At 40.5% G+C, this 24,502-nt stretch overlaps 2 protein-coding genes across 6 annotated transcripts; one reads left to right on the top strand and one right to left on the bottom strand.

Moving 5' to 3' along the window:
* Window positions 1–4,874: 4,874 nt before the first annotated feature.
* trip13 (thyroid hormone receptor interactor 13) lies at window positions 4,875–12,799 on the bottom strand. The gene is made up of 13 exons (XM_035385669.1): window positions 12,554–12,799; window positions 11,563–11,713; window positions 11,104–11,230; window positions 10,726–10,781; window positions 10,528–10,618; window positions 9,557–9,629; window positions 9,379–9,442; window positions 9,208–9,294; window positions 7,931–8,037; window positions 7,099–7,252; window positions 6,634–6,746; window positions 6,456–6,525; window positions 4,875–6,301 (listed from the first exon to the last, which is right to left on the bottom strand). The coding sequence occupies exons 1-13, from the start codon at window positions 12,652–12,654 to the stop codon at window positions 6,206–6,208; spliced, it is 1,290 nt and encodes a 429-aa protein (XP_035241560.1). The 5' UTR covers window positions 12,655–12,799; the 3' UTR covers window positions 4,875–6,205.
* On the top strand, window positions 12,798–23,258 carry brd9 (bromodomain containing 9). 5 transcript variants are annotated; one of them, XM_035385649.1, is made up of 17 exons: window positions 12,798–12,981; window positions 13,689–13,909; window positions 14,299–14,388; window positions 14,973–15,114; window positions 15,331–15,388; window positions 15,541–15,685; window positions 16,044–16,154; window positions 17,145–17,251; window positions 17,717–17,849; window positions 18,859–18,934; window positions 19,782–19,877; window positions 20,179–20,311; window positions 20,586–20,697; window positions 20,977–21,033; window positions 21,263–21,386; window positions 21,808–21,978; window positions 22,798–23,258. In XM_035385649.1, the coding sequence occupies exons 1-17, from the start codon at window positions 12,933–12,935 to the stop codon at window positions 22,896–22,898; spliced, it is 1,926 nt and encodes a 641-aa protein (XP_035241540.1). In that variant the 5' UTR covers window positions 12,798–12,932; the 3' UTR covers window positions 22,899–23,258. The 5 variants fall into 5 exon arrangements, with proteins under 5 accessions (XP_035241540.1, XP_035241548.1, XP_035241533.1 ...); XM_035385657.1 differs by having other exon boundaries at window positions 17,142–17,251; window positions 21,278–21,386; XM_035385642.1 differs by having other exon boundaries at window positions 17,142–17,251.
* The last annotated feature ends 1,244 nt before the right edge of the window (window positions 23,259–24,502 follow it).

The raw sequence follows: 24,502 nt of genomic DNA, 5'->3' as shown, positions 1-24,502 counted from the left end.
GCTGTATAATTTACATTCAATGTGCCCAAAATATGATTTCCCTGGCCATTACATCCAATTTTGGCTTGCATTTGGCATAAACATTGTTGCTCTATTTCTGCGGGACATGTACCTGAAAAGGTGAGGAAATGATAAATGCCACACTGTTTGCTTTGTTAAAGGTTATTTTACTAATAACTCTGAATGGTGATGGTAGAGCTCTGCAACAATGAGGCTTTTCAGTTATTTTTTATTTTATTTCTTTCGCTGATTGGCGCCTAATTTAGGACGAAACGGAAAAGGGCCTCCAGACATGATAATTACGCCTCTATTTATCAAAGCTCATTTCTGCTCCAGACACCGCTCCCCATGTCCTCTATTCCTCCTCTTCCTCTGACAGTTTCTTTTAACTGTTAATCAAATTAGTGGAGAGGAGTGCTGATATGCAGATGGTTTGCAGGTGTTTACTTCCAATTGCAGCTACACTCTCCGGCAGAAACACAACAGTAACGGAAAACACTTGGGGCCAAGGACGGAATTCGAGATAATTGCTGTTATTTGTACTGGAACAAGATTAATGTCTTTTGATACGCCTCCGTCCACTCTTTAGCTTTTTTACATTGTGCATTTGGAGCACCAACTTTTGCTTAAAGGATATGTAATTATACGTATTTATATTTGAAAATCAAAATATAGAACCAATAATTCAGCTTGTATTTTTGCTGTTATTACGTACATGACCATTGAGCAGAAAACAAAAAGGGTGAGAAGAATGTACAGAAACTGAGATGACACAGTGAGAGACAGAGAGAGGGAGAGAAAGAGAGAGAGGAGAAGGAAAGAGCAGAAAGGGGAGGCCAGCAGACAATGGATAAGGAGAAACAACAGACATACAAACATTCATATACAGCATTTTACATAATAATTTCATTTTAAAAACATTTCCATCTGTTTAACTATTCCTGTTAAATAACACATTGGAAAACATGAACCAATTTATCCATCAATGTTGCATAATATTTTTGTTAACCAGAAATAGCCCAGTGAGGGGATAAAAAACTTTTTTGTTTAAGTTGCAAATGGAGAAATTCGTGATTGATAGTCAGTGGTCATTGGAGTATAAACTGGGGGTGCAGAAAACTCATCCTTTGCCTGTTTTGATCGTTTTATACAAATGGTATAAATGAATTTGAATTTTTGAGTTGGAATGGAGTCAGACTCACCCATTACCACATAACTGCATATAATGGTGGTACTCTGCCTTTTTGTGTGCTTCGAATGTACCATTTCATGAGTAACCACAAAGTAGCTATAAAGCTAAAGATGATTTCCGTTATCTTTGTGTAGCAGAAAACATATCTGAAGTACAGAGCACATTAGGCACAATTAGGTGAAAGGAAACAAGGAAATCAACTCTCCCTGGATGATCCTTTGTCAAGAAAAATTGCTGAGCTTGTCAATCACGAAAAACAGGTTTTGAATCCTTATTGGTTTAAAGACAAGTTTTTTGCTTCAATGACAGCTCACTGGGCACCACTGTTGGTTAGTTAAATTTTTATAGAGGCAAAGACAAATTGATTGCAGTACAGCAGCTGTCCTATAAGCAAAAGGAAATCTGTATATGAGGAAAAGCGAAAGCTGGTACACAGTGCACAAACTAGAAATGAGGCTAGTTTGAGTGGAACCCTAAAACTGGAGTAATTTCTTTTTCTTACTGGTACTCCACAAGTATCTTGGGTGGTAGGATAATCAGTAGAGTAGTACAAGGCAGTGTTTTCATTCACACTTCAAATTAGTGCAGGTCTGATTGAGGTCTTGGAATTTGATCTATATAATTCTTGTGCGAAAGACATATGTTCTTAATAGTGTTTATACTGTTATCGCCCTGTACCATCTGTACCACCCTGTATCTTCACCCTTACCTATATAATTCTCCAACAGACTGGCATCCCTGTTAAGCAATCCAAAATCCTGATTAGTATTCAGTTAACACCTTAATTAAACCAAATAAATCCTGTGAATCTGAGATTCTGATCAATAAAGCTTTGTGTTCCAGAAGACTATTGGCAAAACTGTAGATTTACCTTTCAAAAAATCTCCCCCAGAAAAGTATTTTCTCCAACAAAGGCAGAACAACACGTGCATATTCTATTTTCCATTACGAAATAGAAAGATTACACAAGTTGTACATTTTCCAGATGTGGGTCATATTTAATGTGAAATTGCAAACAGGAGAGACATGAGGAAGTGTGCAGCACACAGGCTGGGCTTTTGAGGATGACAGTCTGAAGGCATGTAGGGGCGGTGTTGCTGAGTGTATACTGTCTGTAGGTTTTGAAATATGCAAGCTGAAACCGGCAGCTAGTGACATGATATGAGGAGAGATGCGGAACAAGAGGAGGGAGGAAGCCAGTGGGGCAGGAGAACTGTGGATCACTTGGAGGGACCAGTTGCCTAAACCTTTATGCAAGTATTATATCTGTTGTTGAAGGAAACACTTTCACTAGAACTTTGCGGAGCTATAATGAAACTTTTTCATCAAAATTGAATGCATTGATTTCATTACGCATTTTGATTAGGAGAATGACGGACATTTAAGTGTAAACGTACCAGTGGAATTACTCTGATCAACCCTCTCAGAACACCCACTTTGCTGTTACACTGGCTTTATGCTCCCATGTACTGCAGTCATACAAGATAAACACCCACCGCTTCCAAAGGAGTCACAGCAGGCATGTACACACGACCAAAAAATAATGGTCGACACTACACCCAACATGCTTTTTTTTTATAGAATTGTAAAAGTTATATCACCTCTAATTGGTAATTAGGGTATCTACATCCATCCCATCCATCCATTATCTATACCCACTTATCCAGGGCAGGGTTTGCAAGTGACAGGTTAAATTCAGTTGGATTACTTAGTACTGTGGACTGCAGCATTTTTAAATGTTGTACTGGGGCATAGTAGGTTTTGTTAGAAGCAGTAGGAAATGGCCACATTACAAAATGAGAGCAGTAATATGACATTTACTTGCTCAAAAGATTAATAAACTAAATATATGATTCAATTACCTAATCATGGTCTTCAATCAAGACTGTAAGTAGAATCAGGTGTCTTAGTGCTGGACTAAAACAAAAATCTGCACCCACACCAGCCATTTTCGCATAAGATTGGACACCCCTGCTTTATATTAATGCATTTCTCTTTTCGCTGCAGTAATTCTTAATCCTGGTCCTGGAGAGCCACAGAGTCTGAAGGTTTTCATTTTTTCCTTAAGATCAGCAATTCAGATGCAAGAAACCAGATGACCTGAGTTTACTGTGTAATCAACAGTATTTTTAAAATATATACAAATCAATGTGTGGCCTTGTTTAAAAGGTAGAACACAATCATTTAAATTTCTATTATGACTATTGTTACCACGCATATGGTATGGGGAACAGAAATTGCGTATTAAAAGACACCTATTCAAATAGCATTTTCATTTAGTTTATAAAACTCCATAAAAAAGCTACTTTTCATAACAATGAAAGGTACATGTTCCTTTTCATTTTACTGACTAAATGTGTGCAGTTGGGGAACATAAACACTAAACAAGTTTGCTATAGCCTAACCAATTGCTGATAAGATTCCTGCTTTTACAGAAACAAAGGCTATGTTTACACCACAGGTCTTCATGCCCAGTTCCGATCTTTTTGCCTATATCTTATTTTTTTGACCGCCTGTTTACATCTACTTCTAAAAGTGACCATTATCAGATACCTGCTCTCACAGTTTACACTGGAAACAACCCGTATACGTACACGAGGGTTTGGTTACCGATGCGAAAGTAAACCACACCGCCACGGTCATAACACCATCTGCAATGGACACAAAACGAGACGAGCTTGAAATAATAATTCAAGCCTTTTGAAGCATCTTAGGTCCGCAACGAACATCGCCTGTATTTTGGCCTATCCCGATGCTTCGCCCACGTAGCCTACTTAAAAGGCACACAACCTGGGTATTCGACACTGGATTTACCATTAAACTTATTTCTCCGTTATAGGTGGAGTGGTTGCGCATGTAATATACGTTACGCGTTATTCAAATGCGAAAAAAAGTATGAGAATATCGCATTTTGAATGACTTGCGAATCGCAATGAGCGGGAAATTCCGATCAATGAGTTAAGATGACAGTCGCATTGGCAGATATCCGATTCCTATCGGATTTATTTTCACATATGAATGTGGCCCAAAACGGATCTGAAAATATCCGATTCCATGCGTTCTTTTTCCTGTTTATTCCATGGTGCAAAGGTAACCAAAACGTCAGTTTGGTAGAGAAACGTTTTGATTCGCGACTGTTCTTATTTAAAATTCTTCATGTCAATATCTCCGGTCTACCTCCACTCAAGACTGCAGTAGTATTTCGTGGAATGAGGTGTGCGCGTATTCTGCATTACTACGACATCTAGCGGTGAAGTATTTTTAATAACGGTCTACAGTGTTGTTCTTTGCACTCTTTTCCTCACATAAACCATATCTGTCAACACACACTAAAATTTCATCATTAATATTTCAATATTTCATACGGACTCACTCTCAGCCTGAGACAAGCCCTCTTTTACAGAAAAACAGTTTTATCTGTAAAAAGTCATGCATCAGTACTAATCAAAATGAGAAAGTGTGAATTTTAGTATAAGCTCTTGCTGACAGAGGCATTCAAATTGATTAAAGTTTTTTTTTTTCCTTCATGGAAAGAGCAGAGGATTGCAAATACCAATACAATGGCTCAAAATGAGGCTGGCTCATTCTATTATTTCATGCCAACTTCTGCTATTAAGGATTTAAATAGTACAATCATTTATTTGATCTGACTATTTACATAAAGTCACAAGCAACAGCTGCAGACATTCCACTGGTGAAAATACTTTTATTGTGGTCCAACACAGGAATAAACCACAACTTTAAAAAATTAGGTCAGAATAATTGGTTACACCTGTCCCGCTCGACTGGATTCATGCACTCTGGTTAGAAGGCATTAACATACATAGGACTATGTATTAGTGCAGACCACTTTACAAAAACAAGAAAAAAAAAACATTCAGTCAATCCCAAATATATGACTGCATTTCATTTTTCAAATCCAACATTTTATATAAACACAAAGACCAATGGTACACAGCAACATCCTGAGTAATGCCTACATGAAGGACTGAGTGTTCATATAATATTCCAAAAAGGTTCACATATGGAATAAACAGAAAACCACAAAATTCATGTGAGATATAAATAGAATTTCTTCTGAAATAAGACAGATACCTCCATTTTACATTTTCTCATCCCTCTTCCTGTAATATGTATTTGGGATGCATTTAACCTTGGCAAAATATTAAACTATCACAACATTGATGACATTCAAATAATTTTACAATTACACAGAAAACCTATATGCACATCCTGACAATTACGACTGCAACATTTTCAGTTGCAACCTGACAAACCTGGATTTTAAATGTATATTAACACTGAATGAGGAAACAGCCTTGTAGTGGAGGCTTTCTCTTCCTGAACACGGGTGTAAGAAAATCACAGCACAACATGCACAAGGAAGAGCAAAAATACCAGACAAATGCTATGGATTCATGAAAACCTGACAGTAAACAAACAGCAATCACCAAAAATTATGGAATGCCAGTTAAACAAATTAAGAGTTGTGATCTACGCAATTTGAAGGAGCTGACCAAAACAGCAAAAGCCATGAAAAGCACATACAGTTCAAAAGAGTGGCCTTTGTGTTCTCAGATAGCTCCGGGTCCTATGGCCAGAATGACAGGAGGGAGTGGGAGGCATTTAGCTCCATTATTTACCATGATTAGAAAAGAAAACACAAATATTGTGCCATTTGAGTGCTTTGTGCTAGATGGTACATAGCTGGTGTAAAGGTCCCTATGATCTGCCAGGCCGTCTGGAACCACCGTGGTCAACGGTAGGTTACATTTTAACCACTTTTGGATAAAACTGGTATGAGCGTCAACTGGAGAATCAGGTTGATATTCATTCACTTCCAGCAGATCCGTGGCCCTAGAGGTGCCGTTCAACCGTGTGGTTCAAACCAGCAGATCTCCGGTGGACACGAGCGTCGTAGAGCAGCGGTGGCAGGACGCAGCCCACTGGCCGATGGGCAGGGCGTGGAGGGGAGGGGAGGGGCGGGGCAGGGCAGTACTGGGTCAAATCTCCTCACACACAGTTAACCAGGTGAGCATTGTCAGAGATCTGTTTGTCAACTGCTTGGTCCATAGCCTCCATAAACCTCTCAAGGGTCACCGTTGGGGTCTGGGGACAGAAGGAACACTGGCGTCAGGCAGACAAAACAAGGCAACACTGTTTAAAAAATGTTTTAAAAAACAAAGGGCTAAACAAAAAAGCATATCAAATGAGCTTTTGGTCTGTGTCAACAATCAGTCGACCATCCCTGAGTGGAGCCTACCTTGACAAAGAGGGCGTGGGCCAAAAATGGCAGTTTCCTCAGTGCTCTACCACTGAAGCCTTTGCTCTTCCTGTAAAACAAAATCTGCTGTTATGCGTGAAGCACATGCTGTCACTACTCCACAAGGTTGTGGCCTTGTTGGTGATGTGGAGGCAGGGCCTGACTGACGGACACTCACACTGCGATGTCCCTGAGCGCAAGGCTGAGCTCAGAGACGTTGCTCTCCAGGAAGCCCATGGTCTGCAGTTCAAACATGGTCAGCAGCTGTTGTCGAGGGTAGATAATCTGGCACTAAGCAGAGAAAGAATGACAATGGCAGTAAGACCTGATATCCATGTTGAAAATTCACCCAAACAGACCAAAAAAAAAGCTAAGATTAAATTAATTATATTTCATAATATTCAACTACAGTATGTCTGCCATAGATTTTGTACAGCTGGTGCAAGTGTAAGTAGCATGACTGTTTCCCCCAATGCATTCAACTTCATTTAGCTGGTGTTACTGTTAAAGACCCATTTGGGTGTCAGGAAGATATGAGAGAATTACATTACTGCGTGTGCATTTGCTCAGAACTCCTATGAAGCCACTGACTTGGCATTTGAGGCATAAACACAGCTGTGCTTCTCCCCAGAGCAGGCCAAACCTTCATCAGCTCCTCCAGACAGGAATGGTAGATGTTAAAGATGGCTTCGGTGGAGGGAGGGCCAATGTACTGCTTTATATCAGCCCTGTCCACAAACGCCAAGTCAATCTTCTCCGTCACGTTGGAGGTGGTGAGGATCACCACGTTCGGGTGCCTGGGGACATTGGAGAAGAGGAGATAAGCCAACAAGCAAACCATCACAGTCCGAAAAAACATGAGTGCAGACCTGAGAAATGATTTTTGAAAGAAATCTGATTGATAATATGCATCAAATAATTCTATGAATAAGCATGAAACACCAGGTTTTGTAAACACAGAGCCTGACTCTATGAAATAACCTGACCTTACACAAGCCAGTTCTTCATTATACGACAGGAAAAAAACCATGCTGGAAAAAGTTGCTTTCAGTGGATAAGCAACACATTTCAAAGCAACCGGTGGACATATTAATGTGCAGTTTGTCCACTGGGACAATTTCAGTTAAGAAATTTAAAGCTACACATCTTAAGGAGTAAAAAGAAACGAGGAAGGAGATGAGAGGTCAACTTCATAGATCTTGATATGCATTATGACTAATCAAATCATGATGTTTGAACCTACAAGACTGGTATAATTCTTTTTTTAAAAAGCCAATGAGCATACTGCACCTCTTTTGGGAAAACTACTTGAAACAAAGAAACTCCCAGAATCATAGCCACCACTTATAAATAATCAGCATTTTAAAATATGCTTAATCTGCTATTGACAGAAGAACACAGCAATGATTGTCTGAAGCCACGCTTTACAATTTTAGATTTTTTTAAAATAATAAAAATTGGAGGGTTTCGCTAACCGTTTGATCTGGTCGAGCTGTGTGAGGACCGAGTTGACGACTCGGATGGCGTCCGACGGCTCGGTGCCTGCCTGGGCAGCATTCCGGGCTGCCGTGAGACTCTCCACCTAGGGGGAACACCAACGCCAAAGGCAAACATGATGCCATAGAACACAGCACAAAATGAAATGCAGTAAAATGCATTACACTTAATGCAAGTCATGCACCAATCAACTCAAAGTGCATTAATAATTTCAGTACGAACTATCATTACCACATTGCCATTTATTGGTCTAGTCCAGTGCCGTAAACTGGGAAATTCTAAAGATGAGGTCCTTTTTTCTGCCATTTTGCTGCATTTCCACATTTGTAAACTCTGTTTAATTAATTCTGACAGCGCAGAGAACCTAAGCTTTTTAGGAATCAGATCATTTACACAGATCATAAAGGTTATGGAAAATTTGTTTGAGTAGGACTGCCACACAGCATACTAACAAACAGAAAGAGCAATGTAATCCAATCTACGAATTACACAACCAGAATGAAGAATTCCGCAACATAGCAAACCTAATTTATCTTCCTTATTCCTTTGTAATACTTTCTTGTGTTGCAGAAAGTTTAAAGATTTTTAAGTGTTTTAACGAAACCAAATCTGACATAGCAATCATTTCTGAGACTTGGTTTAGTAACACTTCATATGACAGTCTTTAAGGCCATTCGACAACATACTGCTCTGTGGACTTCAACAATCAGCACAAGTTAACCACAAGTGACCACAGATTTCAGTAAAGCTTTTGATTGTATCTGCCATACCAGATGGTTACAGCTTGGGTCATACACCTTGAATATACCTTACAAGGTCTAAATTGGTCCCGGACAAATCCTAATTCCTTTTAGTAATGACTTTAAAGGTAGACCCTGGGACATGACATAGAACCAAAATGAGCGGGAAAACTATGCCAGAGATTTTATGCATTTTGCGATAGATTTGTATTGTGTGCAGCATCCCTTTTGTTTTATGCTGTGCTCTTTAAGCGAAAGACTACTTCCCTTTGTACAGTTTAATTCATGCATTAGCTAGTTATTATCATTGTAAATTCAGTAAATGCAACTACGGCTTGCTACCAAGCTAGTTCAAAATAGAAATGAAAATGCTTATTATAGCTAGCTTGTTATTTCTTTGTTGACATTTACAAACAATTCAGCATTGGTGCTGCAATTTGTACACTGCTGTCCTGAGAAATAACTAATAATTTGCTCTACACTACAAAAAAAGGGTAAAAATGTATATTCATTACCTCATCAATCAGAACAAAAACCAGAGCTTCTTTATCATCGATCAACTGCTGGATTTTCTGGAACATCTTGGTGACAAGTTTACCGCTCTGCAACAAAATATGCAAATCTACTTTAAGTACGATAATGCATCCCTAGATAAAAAGCATCAAGGTAAATCATATCAAATTTACCTCTGAAAACCACTTGGAGAACAAACTATGGCTATTGATCTCCACAAACTGGCCATACGTGTACCTACAAAAAGAGTGACAGATTGTCTACGTTATTAGGAGGGAGAGGGGAGAATTTGGTAGGCACTTATTTCCTAATCCAGTGTCTCAACCGATCTTGGTCAAAGCACACACTCACCTGTTTGAAAGTCTGATGGAAAGTTTCTGGGCCAAAGCCTTACACAGAGAGGTCTTCCCAGTGCCCGGGGGCCCTGCATGGGACAGATTATAATAAAATTCACACTCCTTTTCTAATATGATTTGAAATAAAAATGTTTAACTCAATGTTGCCAAATAAGACATCATTCATATCTGAATTACTTTTTTCCAAGTGTTTATTTCAATGTTTTAAAATGAAGGTCTAAATACACAGCCAAAGAAAAACATCAGGCCCTTCATTACAAATTCAAATGACTCAATGCATACTATGCAGGATTTTTAAGCATGAAAATATAATAAAATAACCATGCTAAGGCATATCTATGATGCACTGGTAACCTCTGTCTTTACACACGTTTGTGGAATTCCCATACCTTTACCTGCAATTATTATTCTAAAATGTGTTTGGGGTGTTTCTAAGTGTGGTACTGTTTTCTCTGTGGGGAGGGGTGGGTGTAGCTGCAGAGCTAGCTAGCGAAGAAGTCCAGGTACAGGGAAGCAAAAAGACAAACTTACAGGGCTTGTTCAAAAACTACAGTTAACCTTGGAATTGCTTTTCAGCTGAAGTTCGCCAAGGGGATTTAAAGTGACTTGTTTTCTGTTGGACCTGCAAGTAATGTTATCGGCAGTCTGAAGGTAGCAACAATAAGGACTTCCAAGAGGGTCTGAAATTTTCTAATTTAATTCCAACGATAAAACCACTATTCAATGTAATGGAAGTACTTAATCGAATCTGCCTTTTTACTGTTGCTCATGGTCGCTCATTTCACGATATTAACGTCCCTTCCAGCTATTCGGCTAGCTGCTTTAGTTTGGGTAACTTAATTGGTGTGAGAGGGTAGGGTCCAAGAGGGAGGAGAAGACTTATTTTCTTGTAGGCTAACACAGGCTAAGAAATCCTGCACAGTATGCCTTTAAACAGCTTCACACCAGTCATGTTCTGGCCCTCACCATGAAGCAGGACAACCCGGTTCCATGATATCAGGTTGCTGTTCACGCTCTTGTCCGAGAAGAATATCGTTGTTGAAACATAATCCAAGAGCTGCAAAATAATATTTTAAGGTTCATAAAATTTAAAGACATGACTGAATCCAAACATTCATTATAAACAACAAAACTGGAGTCTATGAAACAATTGAGAAGTTTTACTTGAGTTTTAACTCCATCCTCGTAGACCAAGCTTTCCCAAATGCCATGAAATTCAGCTGTGAAAAGAACAGAAAACCATTAACAAGCAATCGGGCACACTGGCTAATGCGCTTGGCTGGCACATGCGCTGACACTCTTAAACAAGGTACGAAACTTCAACTGGTTAGTAAATATCCAGCTGTGTATGTGGATAGTACACAAAATTGCTGCTCTACAAGATATGCTGGATCAAGGCTGTCTAATAAGAAGGTTTTGATACTTCTGTTCATGATTGTGAGGAGCTCACCCCACCACTGAGGAGTAATAGATAGAAAAAAGCAATAGCTGTAGAGGACACAAATAATTGCTCTGCATGGTACAAAGTTCTTTTCCACCCACCTGCTGGTAACAGCCAGTGATTGGCAGCAGATAGGTCCTCCTCCTCCTCCAGGTTTAGGGTGCTGGGCCCCTCATCATTGAGGGAGAAGATATGAATGGATAGACAGCAGCTTTTCAGATCAATGGGCTGAGGGGAAAACAGGATCACTGCCACTGAATTTTCCATCACAATTACAATCTATCAGGTTGTTTTTGTATGAACACATTCAGTAGCCAGGAAAACAGTATATTTTCCATTAAACATTGTGAATTTGACTCTTCCCACTTACTTAAAACAATGGTAGTCTTCTCACTTAGTTTAAATGAAACCACCAGTCAATATATTATCTCATGAGACCCACAACAAAGAAAACAATACAACCATAACTGGGGTAAGTGAACATTACAGTTGAACAACCACATTTAATTTTGTTGCAGTAAGTGATAAGTGATACGGATTCTGGAGTCGACTGTTTTTACCTGTCGCTCTGCATCCACAATGGCCACCGATTCCACGTGTTTGATTAGGAAGTCTTCATCGAACTCGACCCACTTGTAATCCCCGAACACCACGCGGTGACGGTTGAGCAGTGCCAGCACGTGCACCTTAATGTCATCTCTTCTCGCAGTGCTGCAATGAACCAATCCTAAGGTTAGAATAGCATTAAATAGCATTTATTTCATATTTGATTTAACCAGAAAGGCCAGATTAATAAGTACTTTAATCAATTTAAAGAGTGGCGCCTTTTACAGCATAATGTCTTTCACAACACAGTTGGCGATTTCGTCCGCGTTATTGACCCATAAGCACCACTTCCACTAAAGCAACAACCCGATTTTTCCAAGAAGAGGTAACGTTAACGTTATCCCACCGAAGTACTAACAGAGCCTCGCTTAATGAACTAGCAGATGGATGGAAGTATCCTGTGAGTCATTGTGTTGTCTTTGCCAAATTAAATGTATGTTGTGTTCCTGAAGTTCAACCAGTTTCAGTCAATAAAAATATAAACGTAGTGCATCTACTTTAATTAGCAAGCTTCTAACTATTCTAAAAACTGTAATGTTAAGTTACACCAAATCAAATGTAATGGAACAGTTGATCCGTATTAGCTTTAAAATCAACTGTCATTCTGGTCTTTGACATGTAACGCTAACATTTAATGTAGCTAGATAACTAGTCTCAACAGTTATTGCAAATTGTAACATCAATTCAATTGACAATAGGTAGAATACCTGCTTGACGTTACCGGTAACCTTAACCAGCAACACGACTTCGAAAATCGTTTTAGTCTATTCAAACTGGAAAAACTGTTATATTAGCTAGCTTGCCAACTGCAGTTCGCTAGATATCAGCTATCGTAGATAGGTTATTGATAATGCTTGGCTTGCCAAGGTAACCAGCTAGTTCAGCGTTTGGCAGTCAACCAAAACAGACACAGTAGCTAAAGTTATTACCCAACTAGCAAAATACCTGTGAGATTTCACGTGAACTTCAACATGCACATTGGTGGCACTTATGTCACTTGGAGCATGCTTGAGATCCCCAACCACGTCCATTTTGTCGCCGTCCATGGTGCCAATCGTTAATGTTTAAGATAGCTAAATATACTATAGCTAACTATTAGCAAATCACAGAAATGTACAAGAGATTGAACTTGGCGCGCAGCTTTAAGTCACCCGGAAGTAAACATTATTATTTGGGAGGTTCGAAATAAACACTTCCGGTATAACCTGGTTTTATTGAACACTGGAATACAATATCGCAGCTAGCCTACTAGCTCCCTATATAGCCATTTTGAAGACAATGGAGTAGACGTTGTAATTATACAGTTCTAAAGATATTTTTAAATATGGGAAAAAAACACAAAAAGCATAAGCCGGAATGGAGAACTGTTGACGGTGAGGCAGCAAAATCGTCCTGGAGAGACGGCTTGGGAGACTGGAGCTTGATACCTGCTTCCCACCGTCTGTTTTGATTCGCAATACCTGGTTGTTGATTGGACGAAATAGTTGTAACAGAATGGATTGTCTTGAGTTTCCGATGTTTTTTCTGGCCAACTGTATTTTCAGTGCATCATATGTATATTCGCATTCACGTTTTAAATGCATGTTTCTATTAACCTACTATGTAACTTCACATTGATTTGTTTGCCAGCTTAAGCTAGAACCGCTAGATAGATCCGTTTTTTACACGAGGAATCTAAATCTGAGTAACCTAAGCGATTTACTAAATGTGCATTTAACATAGCAGAATACCACCAGGTCTATATACGGATAAACCTACACTGAAAATAGTTATACGATCACACACGCGCATATGTGGTCATGCGCATACATGTAACTATATGTTGTAAATTGTTCAGGTGTGTGGGGATTCATGGCTGGGTCTGACCGAGGAGGAGAGAGAAGGAACAAGAATATTTTAAATTTGTAGGATCTCTGCTCATTCATGCTCAGCTTTCACTGTCACATAATGCATGACAAGGATCGGTGTGATTTTGGAATGCCAGTTCCGTTTAATCACTATACTCTACTGCTGCTGTGTTTCACGGTTGTATATGGAAATACGGTGCGTAAGACGTTTGACTGTGTTTGTGTGTTTTCAGGCTATGAGGACAAACCTCTTGAAAAGCCCTTGAAGCTGGTACTGAAAGTGGGAGGAAATGAAGTGACAGAACGGTCAGGCTCGGGGCATGACTCAAGTTACTATGACGAGAGGTCCGACCATGAGCGTGAGCGCCACAAGGAAAAGAAGAAGAAGAAAAAGAAGAAATCAGAGAAGGAGAAGGATAAGCATGGAGATGATGAGGAGAGGAGGAGAAGGAAGGTGAGTGAGCTGAATTACACCCAAGCTGAGAAGAGATGGTGATGGGGACTGGGTTTATAGACTGAAGGCTGTTGCATTGTGTGGTAAAATATCTAGGGTAATAAACTGGTAATTTGGTAAATGCAAGCCATTCATTTAGTTTCTTTCAGAGAGTCTACAAAACAGATAATGGGTAATATAAACTATTGCATGACCATGACTGTCGTACTGCACTAGCTACAACTAGGTTGTGGGTTTTACTACTAGGTTGGGCACTGCTGTTGTATTCTTGAGCAAAGTACTTACCAAAAATTGCTTCAGTAGATATCCTGCTGTAAATATTGTCTGTGAAGGACATAAATGAGTTGCTCTGGATAAGAGTGTCTACTAAATGTAACCATCTCTTTTAGGAGGAGAAGAAGAAGAAGCGAGAAAGGGAGCTGTGTGAAAGTGAGGCTGCAGTTCCAGTAGAGCCATTCTCTTTACCAAAAAATGTGGAGGTGAGCTTCTCATGACAGCTACATAGAATGGTTCTTTTGGAGTGATCCAAACCATATGCTTTGCATAGATTAACTCAAGGAAAGGTTATCAAACTGCCTGAATATTGGGTTCCTGTTGATGGACTTGCTTGGCATTAGGTGAGAGAAGTACCAGCCAGCCAGGTGCTGAAGAAGTTTTTATTTAACTTGGTGTGAAAGAGGAGGTCTGTGTTACTTTGCATAGGTTAAAGGGTTTAGAAGCCAGGGTTCAATCAGTCTGCCGCATGCAAAGCGCAGTGTGACTCTGGCACAGTGCATGAGACCATGGCTTATGTTTCCACGACATCAGATGCGCGTGCATTCAAGCGGCGCCTGTTTCCATTGAGCCTGTTGTTATTTTTCCTCATTAATTCTTGAGAGGACATTCTGCCTCTTGAAACAAAGCCATAGAGTAACAGGTCCCACATGAGCCGTAGGTGAGACTCTCCTCCTAAGTAACATCTAGGTTTGGCTGTAGATAATCTGAAGAGGGCAGACAGGTGTGTTTTGGGGGATGTTGAGGGAGAGCGGACGTGGGTAGAAGGCCGTGTATGTGCCTGTTTCAGCCGCTGGAGGAGAAGAAAAGGAAGCGGGAGAAGGTGGCTGAGACGGAAGCAGAAACGGAGGAGTTCCACCCCAGGGTGAAGGTGGAGGTGGAGCAGCAGCAGCTGGCAGACAGACCCATCCGGGCCTGCAGGACCCAGCAGGGTAGGGGACCCCACGGGGCCACTCAGTGTCCACTCTGGACTGGGTGATTAGTTATTATTCAGTTTTTGCTGCTTCTTCATAAGCAGGAATTCAATTTGAAGGAATTGTAAGATCTGTTGGCAGTGAATGGGTGACCCTATATAGTCTTACATGCTGTGTGTGTGCGTGCGTGTGCGTGCGTGTGTGCGCGCGTGTGTCTATGCTTTAATTCTTCAGAGAATGAGTGCACGCCAAGGCAGCAGCTCCTAGAACACTTCCTGCGACAGCTACAAAGGTGAGACATTAGCATAATGAACCCAGCAGTGTGGCTGTGTGGACAGTGTATTGCCCTCTGAGTGTGAGTGTCCTGGGCAAGGTAAGTAAATGAGTGAAATTCAGTACTACATTGCCTTTATTTACACTGGCAGCTGGTCTGTCATTTTGTAGGAAGGATCCTAATGGCTTCTTCGCATGGCCAGTCACAGACGCCATTGCTCCTGGCTACTCCATGATTATCAAACACCCCATGGACTTCAGCACCATGAAAGACAAGATCACAACCAACGAGTATAAAACTGTCACCGAATTCAAGGTAATACATTTACCTTCCGGGGGGGGGGGGGGGGGTTTATCTCTTTGTGGTTTTGTGTTACTGATTACAAGCCAGACATCTGTGGCCTCAATTGTCAATTTTAAGATGATCAGCAAACTGTGAGAATGATGCACATTTGCCTACATGTTGGGAGTCTGTTGTGTGGTTTAGCTGCTGTTATAGAAGAGATAGCATTCCTTACGAATAAACTATAATCTCAATAAGAGTATTTACAATGGAAGGAGATATATTATGTAGAACATGTAGTTTACTCTAGCAAGCTTTCCTTTTTTAAAAAGTGTCTGTGTAGAGGAGGCGCTCTTTCTTACGTGTGTTTTTTTCTCTGTGTGCCTCACAGGCAGACTTCAAGCTGATGTGTGACAATGCCATGGTCTACAACCGTCCGGAGACAGTCTATTACAAGGCAGCTAAGAAACTGCTCCACACTGGGTTTAAGATGATGAGCAAAGTAAGGATCTTCTCATGCAAAGAACACAGGAAACTCAAATTCATCTGCTGCTGCTGTTTTTTTAAATTAGTTTACACAGTCCACTCTCTTATTAGTTTTTCTAATGTGGTCCAGAGCTGTGTGGCATGTGAAGTCTAAACCAAAGATTTTTTTCCCCTCCATCTCTGGACTTCAACTCCCAGCATTCACAAAATGATTTGATATAATGATTTGTTTCTCTCAGCTAGTTGTGCTAGAACGCTTTGTGCACAGTGTTCCAGTTACAGAGACATTTACTCCAGTGGTGCATGTCTTCCTCCTGTGCTTGCTGAGGAGCCCCATACTATATGAACTACTCACATTAGGGCTCAGAAAACTATTTATTTCAATTTGATGGGCATGTCTCTTAAACTTACGCCAAGTTGAGAAATTGTAGTAATTTGTCAAAATGTAAGTTGATATGCCACTCGAGCGAAGATTACGAGCTGGTCTTTGTCTGGCAGCTGTGATTAGGGATTTAGTCTTGTAACTAAAGGGTTGCAAGCTCAAAAATCCTAGATGCAGTACTGCTGATGTACACCTGGGATAGGTACGTAACCTTAATTGACCCTTTAAATAACGTGCTGAATAAACTCATTCTGCATCCAATTGTAGTGTGGGTGCAGGAAGGCTCCCTTGGATTATTAATAATAGTAATAATAAGAATATGATAATATGTGATGACAATAAGGAAAATGAGTAAATTATAAATCTGCTGGCAAGTACTTATAAGTACTAATTTCTCCAATAATTAATTGCATGATTGTGATATTCCAGCATTCCAGCACCATCTCCACCCCCATCCCATCCCATCCCATCCCATCCCATTGGCTGTCATGGTGACACCTGCTTGTTTGCAGGAAGCGTTAAGTGCCCCCTTTGGGGCTCTTATCTCTGCTCTGTTTGCAGGAGCGGCTGTTAGCTCTGAAGCGCAGCATGTCTTTCATGCAGGACATGGATTTTTCTCAGCAGGCGGCCATTTTGGGTGACGAGGACATTGCCTCTGAAGAGCCCCCTCCTGAGGTCATACCTGTACCAGTCGAGTCTGCCAAAAAGTCCAAAAAACAGCCCCCCATCAGGTAAATGGGATTATCAACCTGGATCTGGACCTCAGGTTCTAAACTAGTCAAGTCATTAGTGGTTTAAGTGCAGGTTATTTGAAGATTATGGTTTGCATTACTCTCCAGACATGAAGGATGGCTTAATCAAGAGGGGAATGATGCTTCTTGAACTTCATGATGGTTGGAGCTGTAATGGACTGTTAACTTGCTGAATTGTACCAATAATTACTTTGCTACAAAGATCTGTTTTTTTATTTTTATGATGATGCTGATTTAATTCCATTTGCTCTGGAATCATGAAGCACAGTTTTTCTGGCAGGCTCATGAGTTGGTCTGTGATTACTAGCCTAAAATTAGTGCACCCTAGTTTTGGAAATAGCCGAGTAGTGGAATGAGTTAACGTTTGAAGTTTGCTTTTAATATCCTGAAAGCAACAAAACTGCACTAAAGGTGTGAGTGACTGTCTCTCTGGCGCTTCCGCAGTGACCCGTATGAGCCCGAGGGGAACGCCTGTAGCCTCACTGACAGCACGGCAGAGGAGCACGTCCTGGCCTTGGTGGAGCACGCTGCCGACGAGGCCCGCGATCGCATCAGCCGCTTCATGCCCAGCTCCAAAGTACTCCTCCTGCCTGGAGCATTCCATCCCCTCACAGCTCTGTTTTATTATGAATAAGGGAGGCCATTTTATTTTTATAACATTTAAGCGGCCAAAATGCTTTTTAGGAGTGAAGCCCAGGGCTTCCTTGTTCTTTGAGATGTACTGTCATGTAGGTTTTCATTTCAACCCTAATTTGGCACACCTGATTCTACTAATTAGCATCTCTATCTTGTTGAACTTCTAATTGAATGAGGTGTGCTTTGTTAGGGTTGAACTGAATACCTTCAGGAGGATATATCTACAGGAGCAGGGCTGGGCAATTCTGAGCTTGGCTTTTTTTTGTTCCTCTTGTAAAAATAATTTCACTCATTTTTTGGGGTATTGGAATTGCATTAGGATTATCTGTAGCATGGGGACTTGGGGAAAATATTGCCATTCTTAATAATTGCTTTGAGAATAATACTTGGCATACTTGGCTAATTGTATTCTCGTGTTGAGACTGACATTTTTCTGCAGCAGAATGATGAGTATGAATGGCAGTGTTTCCAGAGAGTTTATCTGCAGTGTGCACTACTGTAACATTACCGTAATGAGTGAAAAGGTGTCATTAACCCACAGCAGAGTCTCTGCTTACAGCTCATGACACATGACATGCTTTATGCCAGTCACTCAGATATGACATTTCATAGGCAGGAAATTTGTCAGAAACAAGAATTCTGGCACCAGCCACACATGTACACTCAACTGAAGCAATTATAGACCTCAGAAAATAGTTCCTCCTAACACATTTGCCCTTTTCCCTGTGGGGCCTGCCTCCATATCAAATTCAGCATACAGATTTATAGGTTTAATTAACCTTGAAGTACAGACTAAATATTGTCTTTGGTTTTCGTGATATGATTTATAAGTGAAACCCAATTTATTTATTTTTTTTAAGAATTACATTTGTCCTCATTGTACTCACACGGTCAACATGGCTGCCTTGGTGCAGGGGTTTCCCTGAGAGTTTGTGTCTGTGTTTTGTCAGATAGGGTACCTGAGAAAGGAGACCGATGGCTCTCTGGTCTACACTGTGGTGAATCAGCAGGACCCAGATGCAGAAGGTAGGCTTAAAATGAAAATGATGAACTAACTTTACTTTGATCATCTTTCATCCCTTGAAGGAGCTTAAAATGTTTTACAATGTCAGGGGGAACTGCATATTTTAACCACATTTACACCATGTGTAGAACCCACAGACGCCATTTCTCTTTTGAGCTCTGTGCTGAGAGTCAGCAGGGCTAGCATCGTTCTCTGGGAAATTAATCAGACTTTAATAGGCAATTGCCATTTAACAGATATATCTGTTTGGCACTTGAAAGTAGTTGTGCTGCACCAAGTGTACATAAAGAATTGCACAGGAAAGCAGTTTTTGAAATTTGATTTGGAAGTCTGACTAAAAGGTTTCCTTTGGTTGTATTTTCTCATACAACTATTCTGTTCTGTTTAAGACCTTAGCCAGTTGTCTGGGTTTAAAGTTTTGTTTTGGGGTGTCCATATTTTGTTGCATTTTGTCACAGCTGTATGTTCTACCAAAAGTACAACTGAAATTTAAAAAAGAGCAGACAGGAAATGGTGTAAATTCCATACAAACATATCTCTGCATATAAGAAGTGCCTGAAAATGTATTCTTCCTGCTGTTCATGAGAGATATTCATATTCCTCTAATTCTTAGGAGCTTATCACTTTTTCACTTCCCCCAAAATATCTGTGCTGGCTATAGATATTCATTTACATTTCCCATCACGGACCCCAGCACCGTCATCATCAAAGCTTCTGTCTGAAAACAAATGGATGCGTTCGCTCTTCTGTTGTCACGGCATTGCCTGTAGCTGTGCTAGTTTCCATTCATTTTCCACTGTTAAGCTTATGTGGAATGAAGCTCACTCATTCATATCTTATGTGAAACAGAGGAGGAAACTCACCCAGTGGATCTGAGCACTCTGTCTACTAAGCTCTTGCCTGGTCTAACTACCCTGGGCTTCAAAGATGACCGAAGGAATAAAGGTAGGTCCTTAAAGGAGGAAGTGTACATAATTTGTGCACCTTCAGTTGGGCCATGGTACAAACTGGCATGTCTTTTTGAATATTTTATTTGAGGCATAGATTTATATTAAACCCCAGTCTAAAATGGTGAAGCATATGTAATGTGTAGAGCAGGCAGGTTCAAAGACGATAAATGGGTCAGTTTGCATTTGAAAGAATAGTCATCACTAATTTGAGTTTAGATGCTGTTAATAATTGTATTGGTCATATTTGTTTGCGTTTGAATAGCGGTCATTAATGTTTTCTTTCTCTCCTGTTGTAGTGACATTCCTCAACAGTGCATATAACACACAGACCCTCCAGAACAACACAGTGTACCCAGACCTGCTCCCTGAGGAGATGGAGGTGCTTTATTCTGCTTATGGGGATGAGACGGGGGTCCAGTGTGCACTCAGGTAAGGGAGTCAGACAGAGACACTGTTTGCTTATGTGATGTAGAGTGTTCTAAAGTATGTGGTGCAGCTTGGGGAAGTGGGTGTGGGGCTGGAGTGTGGACTAAAGTGAAAGGAAGGGTATTTTTCAGGGTTTGTCTTTTCAGGTGTAATACTAAAATACATACAAGTGATTTAGTATTAGCTGAGATGTGTCATCCACTTCGGTCCGTTTGTATTTAGTGGCCAGCATTGTTTCCTGTAGGTCGTTTGTAATCCAGGCTTGTGTGTCTTCTAGTCTGCAGGAGTTTGTAAAGGGATGTGGGGGCTTCACCAAGACGCTGGTGGACGGACTGCTGGACAAAATGACAGGAGGCGATCACTCCAAATCCGTCTTCCAAATTCGACAGGTAGCGTGTGTGTGTGTTTGTGCGTCTGTGTTGAGTGTTGTGTGTGGTGTGTTGTGTGCTGTGTGTGTATGCGTGTGTTTGTGTTTCTGTGTGTGTCTGTGTGTGTGGCTGGAAGATTTATATTAAGACAAACAAAAATTCTTTCAGCTGATGAGAAACTTTTGCCCAGCATAATTCTTATCAGTGGTTAGTTTAAATTTAAGTTCATTTTATAGTAGACAGATTGCACTTGGAGAAATGTTGTAAAATAAATAAATAGAAAACTTCCCTTTTCTTCAGAAAAGAAACATGGTGATCAAACCTGATGAGATCAAGTCCAGTCTGTGTGACATGCAGGTAAACTACATTTTTTCCAGACACTCTAGTTTGTTGAAAGTCTTCTTTAACTTGATTTAAAAATTATTTGTTTTAAATTTCACTTTTATAGTAAGTCACTGTGGATAAGATTGTCTGCGCAATGGCAGTAATGTAACATAATGTAACTGTCAATGTGGTTATGGTTTAGTGGTGCTTTGTAGTGAAGTTTACAGCAGTCTGCATTGTGCACATGCATTTACTGACCCAGCTCCTGGACTCTCAGGTGGGAGATGGGAGTGGCATGTCAGGAGAGAACAGTTCTGTTCTGGATTTCATGTCCATAAAGACCTACTCAGACATGTCCCTGGATATGTCACTGTTGAACAATCTGGGTAAGGCTTTTTGTCCATAAACGTATGTCATACACAACGTTTTAATGAAATGAAATGTCTTGCATTTTAAGATTATTGATCATCAGATCGTTATGTTAAAGCATAATGTCAGTATCTCCCTTATGATGAAAAATTACTTGCACTATTTCACAATTTCTCTGCCAAAATACAAATTCCTATAGATGAGTAATCTTGTGCTGGAGAACTGTGTATTCTACAATGTAAAAGCAGCAGTTATCCTATACACTTATTTTTATGGTAAATAAATGTGATCTGCAGAAATTAGAATATATTTTTAGTGTGGCCTCTTGCTGAGATGATACAAATCTGTTTATAGCGCAGGTTTTTCTGTGTACGTATCTCCTGTCAGCTAAGCCAGTATTATCAGCAGGCTCACCGGTAGCGTTGTGATCATCTCCAGGTAAAACGGTAAAGAAGGAGTCGGAGCACGACGACGGGCACCTGCACTTCGACGAGACCGCAAAACTGCTGCAGGACCTCCAGGAGGCGCAGGCGGACAGGGTGGGGTCGCGACCCTCCTCCAATCTCTCCTCGCTGTCCAATGCATCGGAGAGAGACCAGCACCATCTGGGTGAGGACCAAAAAACTTTGACTGCCCCTCGCAGCTCATGGCAGAACCGTTGCAGGCCCTGAACAATGACTGATCTTATCAAACAGCAATTATCTTTAGAGGACCTTTACTGGAAGAAGTGTGCAGCCAGTACTCTCCATGCATTCTGTGGAACTGTTGGCCTGAATCCATAATGGTCTTTTTTCCAGCTGTATCAGATCTTAGAATAATAGTCTAATGGGGTACTTAATTGTACTATGTATTAGTAATAATGATTTCATTTAGATGTAAGGCATTTAAGGACATTTTATGCCCTCCCAAATGTTTGTTCATGCTGTTTTAGGCTCACTGAAATGCAATGTCATTTTCAAGACATAACATAACCTGGCTTTTCCTACTTACAAACGAAATAAAAATGCTAGGTGTTTTTTAAATGATATTTTTATATGCAAGAAGGTACTGAGATTAAATCTCAGTCAAGGGCCTTTCTGAATTTACATGTTCTCCACGTGGCTGAGTGGGTTTCCTCCCACAGGCCAAAGACATGTACTGTAGGTTAGCTCACTGTAATTGGAGTCTGAATTGCCCTTGGGGTATGAGTGTTTGAGTGTGTGCGCCCTGTGGTTGATTGGTGACCTGTCCAAGTTGTATTTTCTATTTTTTTTTCTGTTCTATATAAAACCAACTCCAAAATCGGTGCCCTAAGGAACATTTTTAGGAACTAACCGAAGGTATTTGTCTGAACTGTTACTTTGTAAATGCTGAGGGTTATGGTAATATGTCAGTAGTGTGTCAATAAGTCATAGGTTGATGCACCCATTTCTTGTTTTGTCCTTCCAGGGAGCCCATCCCATCTGGGTGTTGGGGACCAGGCTGAAATGGTTCATGACCCATATGAGTTTCTTCAGTCTCCAGAACCCGGCTCCACAGCCAACAGCTGATTCTCTCCCATGAGAGCCCCCTCCCCTTGTAGTAGTGAGAGCAGGAGGTTTCATGAACCCCATGTGTGGAACTGATAGTTCCCAACTCAAACCAGATCTAATGTGGTATTTTTTTACTTTATTTTTAATGTATATCATTGTTTCTGCCACGTCACACATCTCCCGCCATTTTGGGATTCCTAAATCCTTGAAACCCCACCGCCAGTCAAGAAACTAGACCTGTAATGTGCGTGTCATTTATAGGGAGGAAACTTCACTATGTTCTTGGTGTGAAAGCTGATTATGTGTTCAGCTAACTGTGATTGTTCTGTCAAGTTTTTGAGAATAAATGTCTCCAAGATCGTTGGTTTTTATACATTGCCAGTGTTTCTGTGGGTTTTTTTTTCTCTTCTTCGGACTTTCAAGTGTAGTCAGACCACATTCGCTGGTCTTTATTTGCATCTTCGTAACATTCAGCTGCCAACTATAAACCTTGAAAAAGCTGTTTACTGAGGTAGTTGCCTGATAAAGTTGTGATGTATCTCCCTCCTCCCATTCCTAAACCCTGGCAGCTGTACTTGCTTACTAGCTAATTGCCTGCCCTGAACATTTTGTATCAACCTTTCTACAAACTGGGTTAATGTATACAGGAAGGCTGAGCAGTCGAAAGCAGTGCGACTTTCTCCCAGTCAATCTGTGTGCTGTAGTCTTCTCTCATCTCTTAAAGGCCATGTGAGTAATGAGTAATACTCCTTTCAGTGGTCCAAGCATACACTTTATCTCAGGTAAGTGGTTTTTACTGAACTATAACTGAAGCTCTAAACAATACAAGACGGTTGTCTGATTACAAAATAGAGGGTCTGTTGTACAAAGCTAACTTATCTGAACACCAGTGCTGTTGTTACCTCATTGATCAGAGCTATAGTATAGGGACAGTCTGTCATTCTTTTTTAGCATTATTTTTTAGAACAGATAGTTGCCTGCCCTACGGACTCAATTTGGGTTTTTTGCTCAGGTCCAGATGAACTCCAGTGAACCCAGCAGTTCTGCCAATTAGGAAGTATGACAACATTAACCCATTAAAAAGAATGTGTAAATAGCAAAACTACTGGCATTGAAACACAGATTAGTTTCACTTTAGGTAGAATTAGTTGTAAACACCCCCAGTTGCCCTTTTAAAATGTGTTCGCAGTTATTTTCACAGCGACCAGTTCAGACCTGTTTCAAGTTACTGTAGTGTGAAGTGAGCATAATATGTCCATCCTAAGCAGGCTTAAAGTAATATGCCCTTAAAACCTAGGGTGACCGGTTTAATTTGGTACACCTCTGCTCTGTAAATCCTTGTAAATGCTTTCCTTAAGGCTTGTGTTCAAGTGCATGTTGTTCCCCAAGAAAAACTGGAAGTTAATTTAATTGATGATAGGTAAGTGACTATGTTCAAAGACAACTGTTGGTTCCCTATAAAAGCATGTGTGTGATCACTGAAGGTGAGATGTGGCAAGCATACTACACCATCAGCAATCACCAATCCCCCCCCAACACACACACACACACACACACACTCACATACCACACAAACACATTCAGTGATGTCATAAAAGTAAACATTTGGAATGGGCCAGTAT

The sequence above is a fragment of the Anguilla anguilla genome, chromosome 1 (assembly GCF_013347855.1).
Source record: "Anguilla anguilla isolate fAngAng1 chromosome 1, fAngAng1.pri, whole genome shotgun sequence".
NCBI classification, from domain to species: Eukaryota; Metazoa; Chordata; class Actinopteri; order Anguilliformes; family Anguillidae; genus Anguilla; species Anguilla anguilla.
The sequence above is the reverse complement of the archived record's forward strand: the minus strand, read 5'-3'. Positions and strand labels throughout refer to the sequence as shown.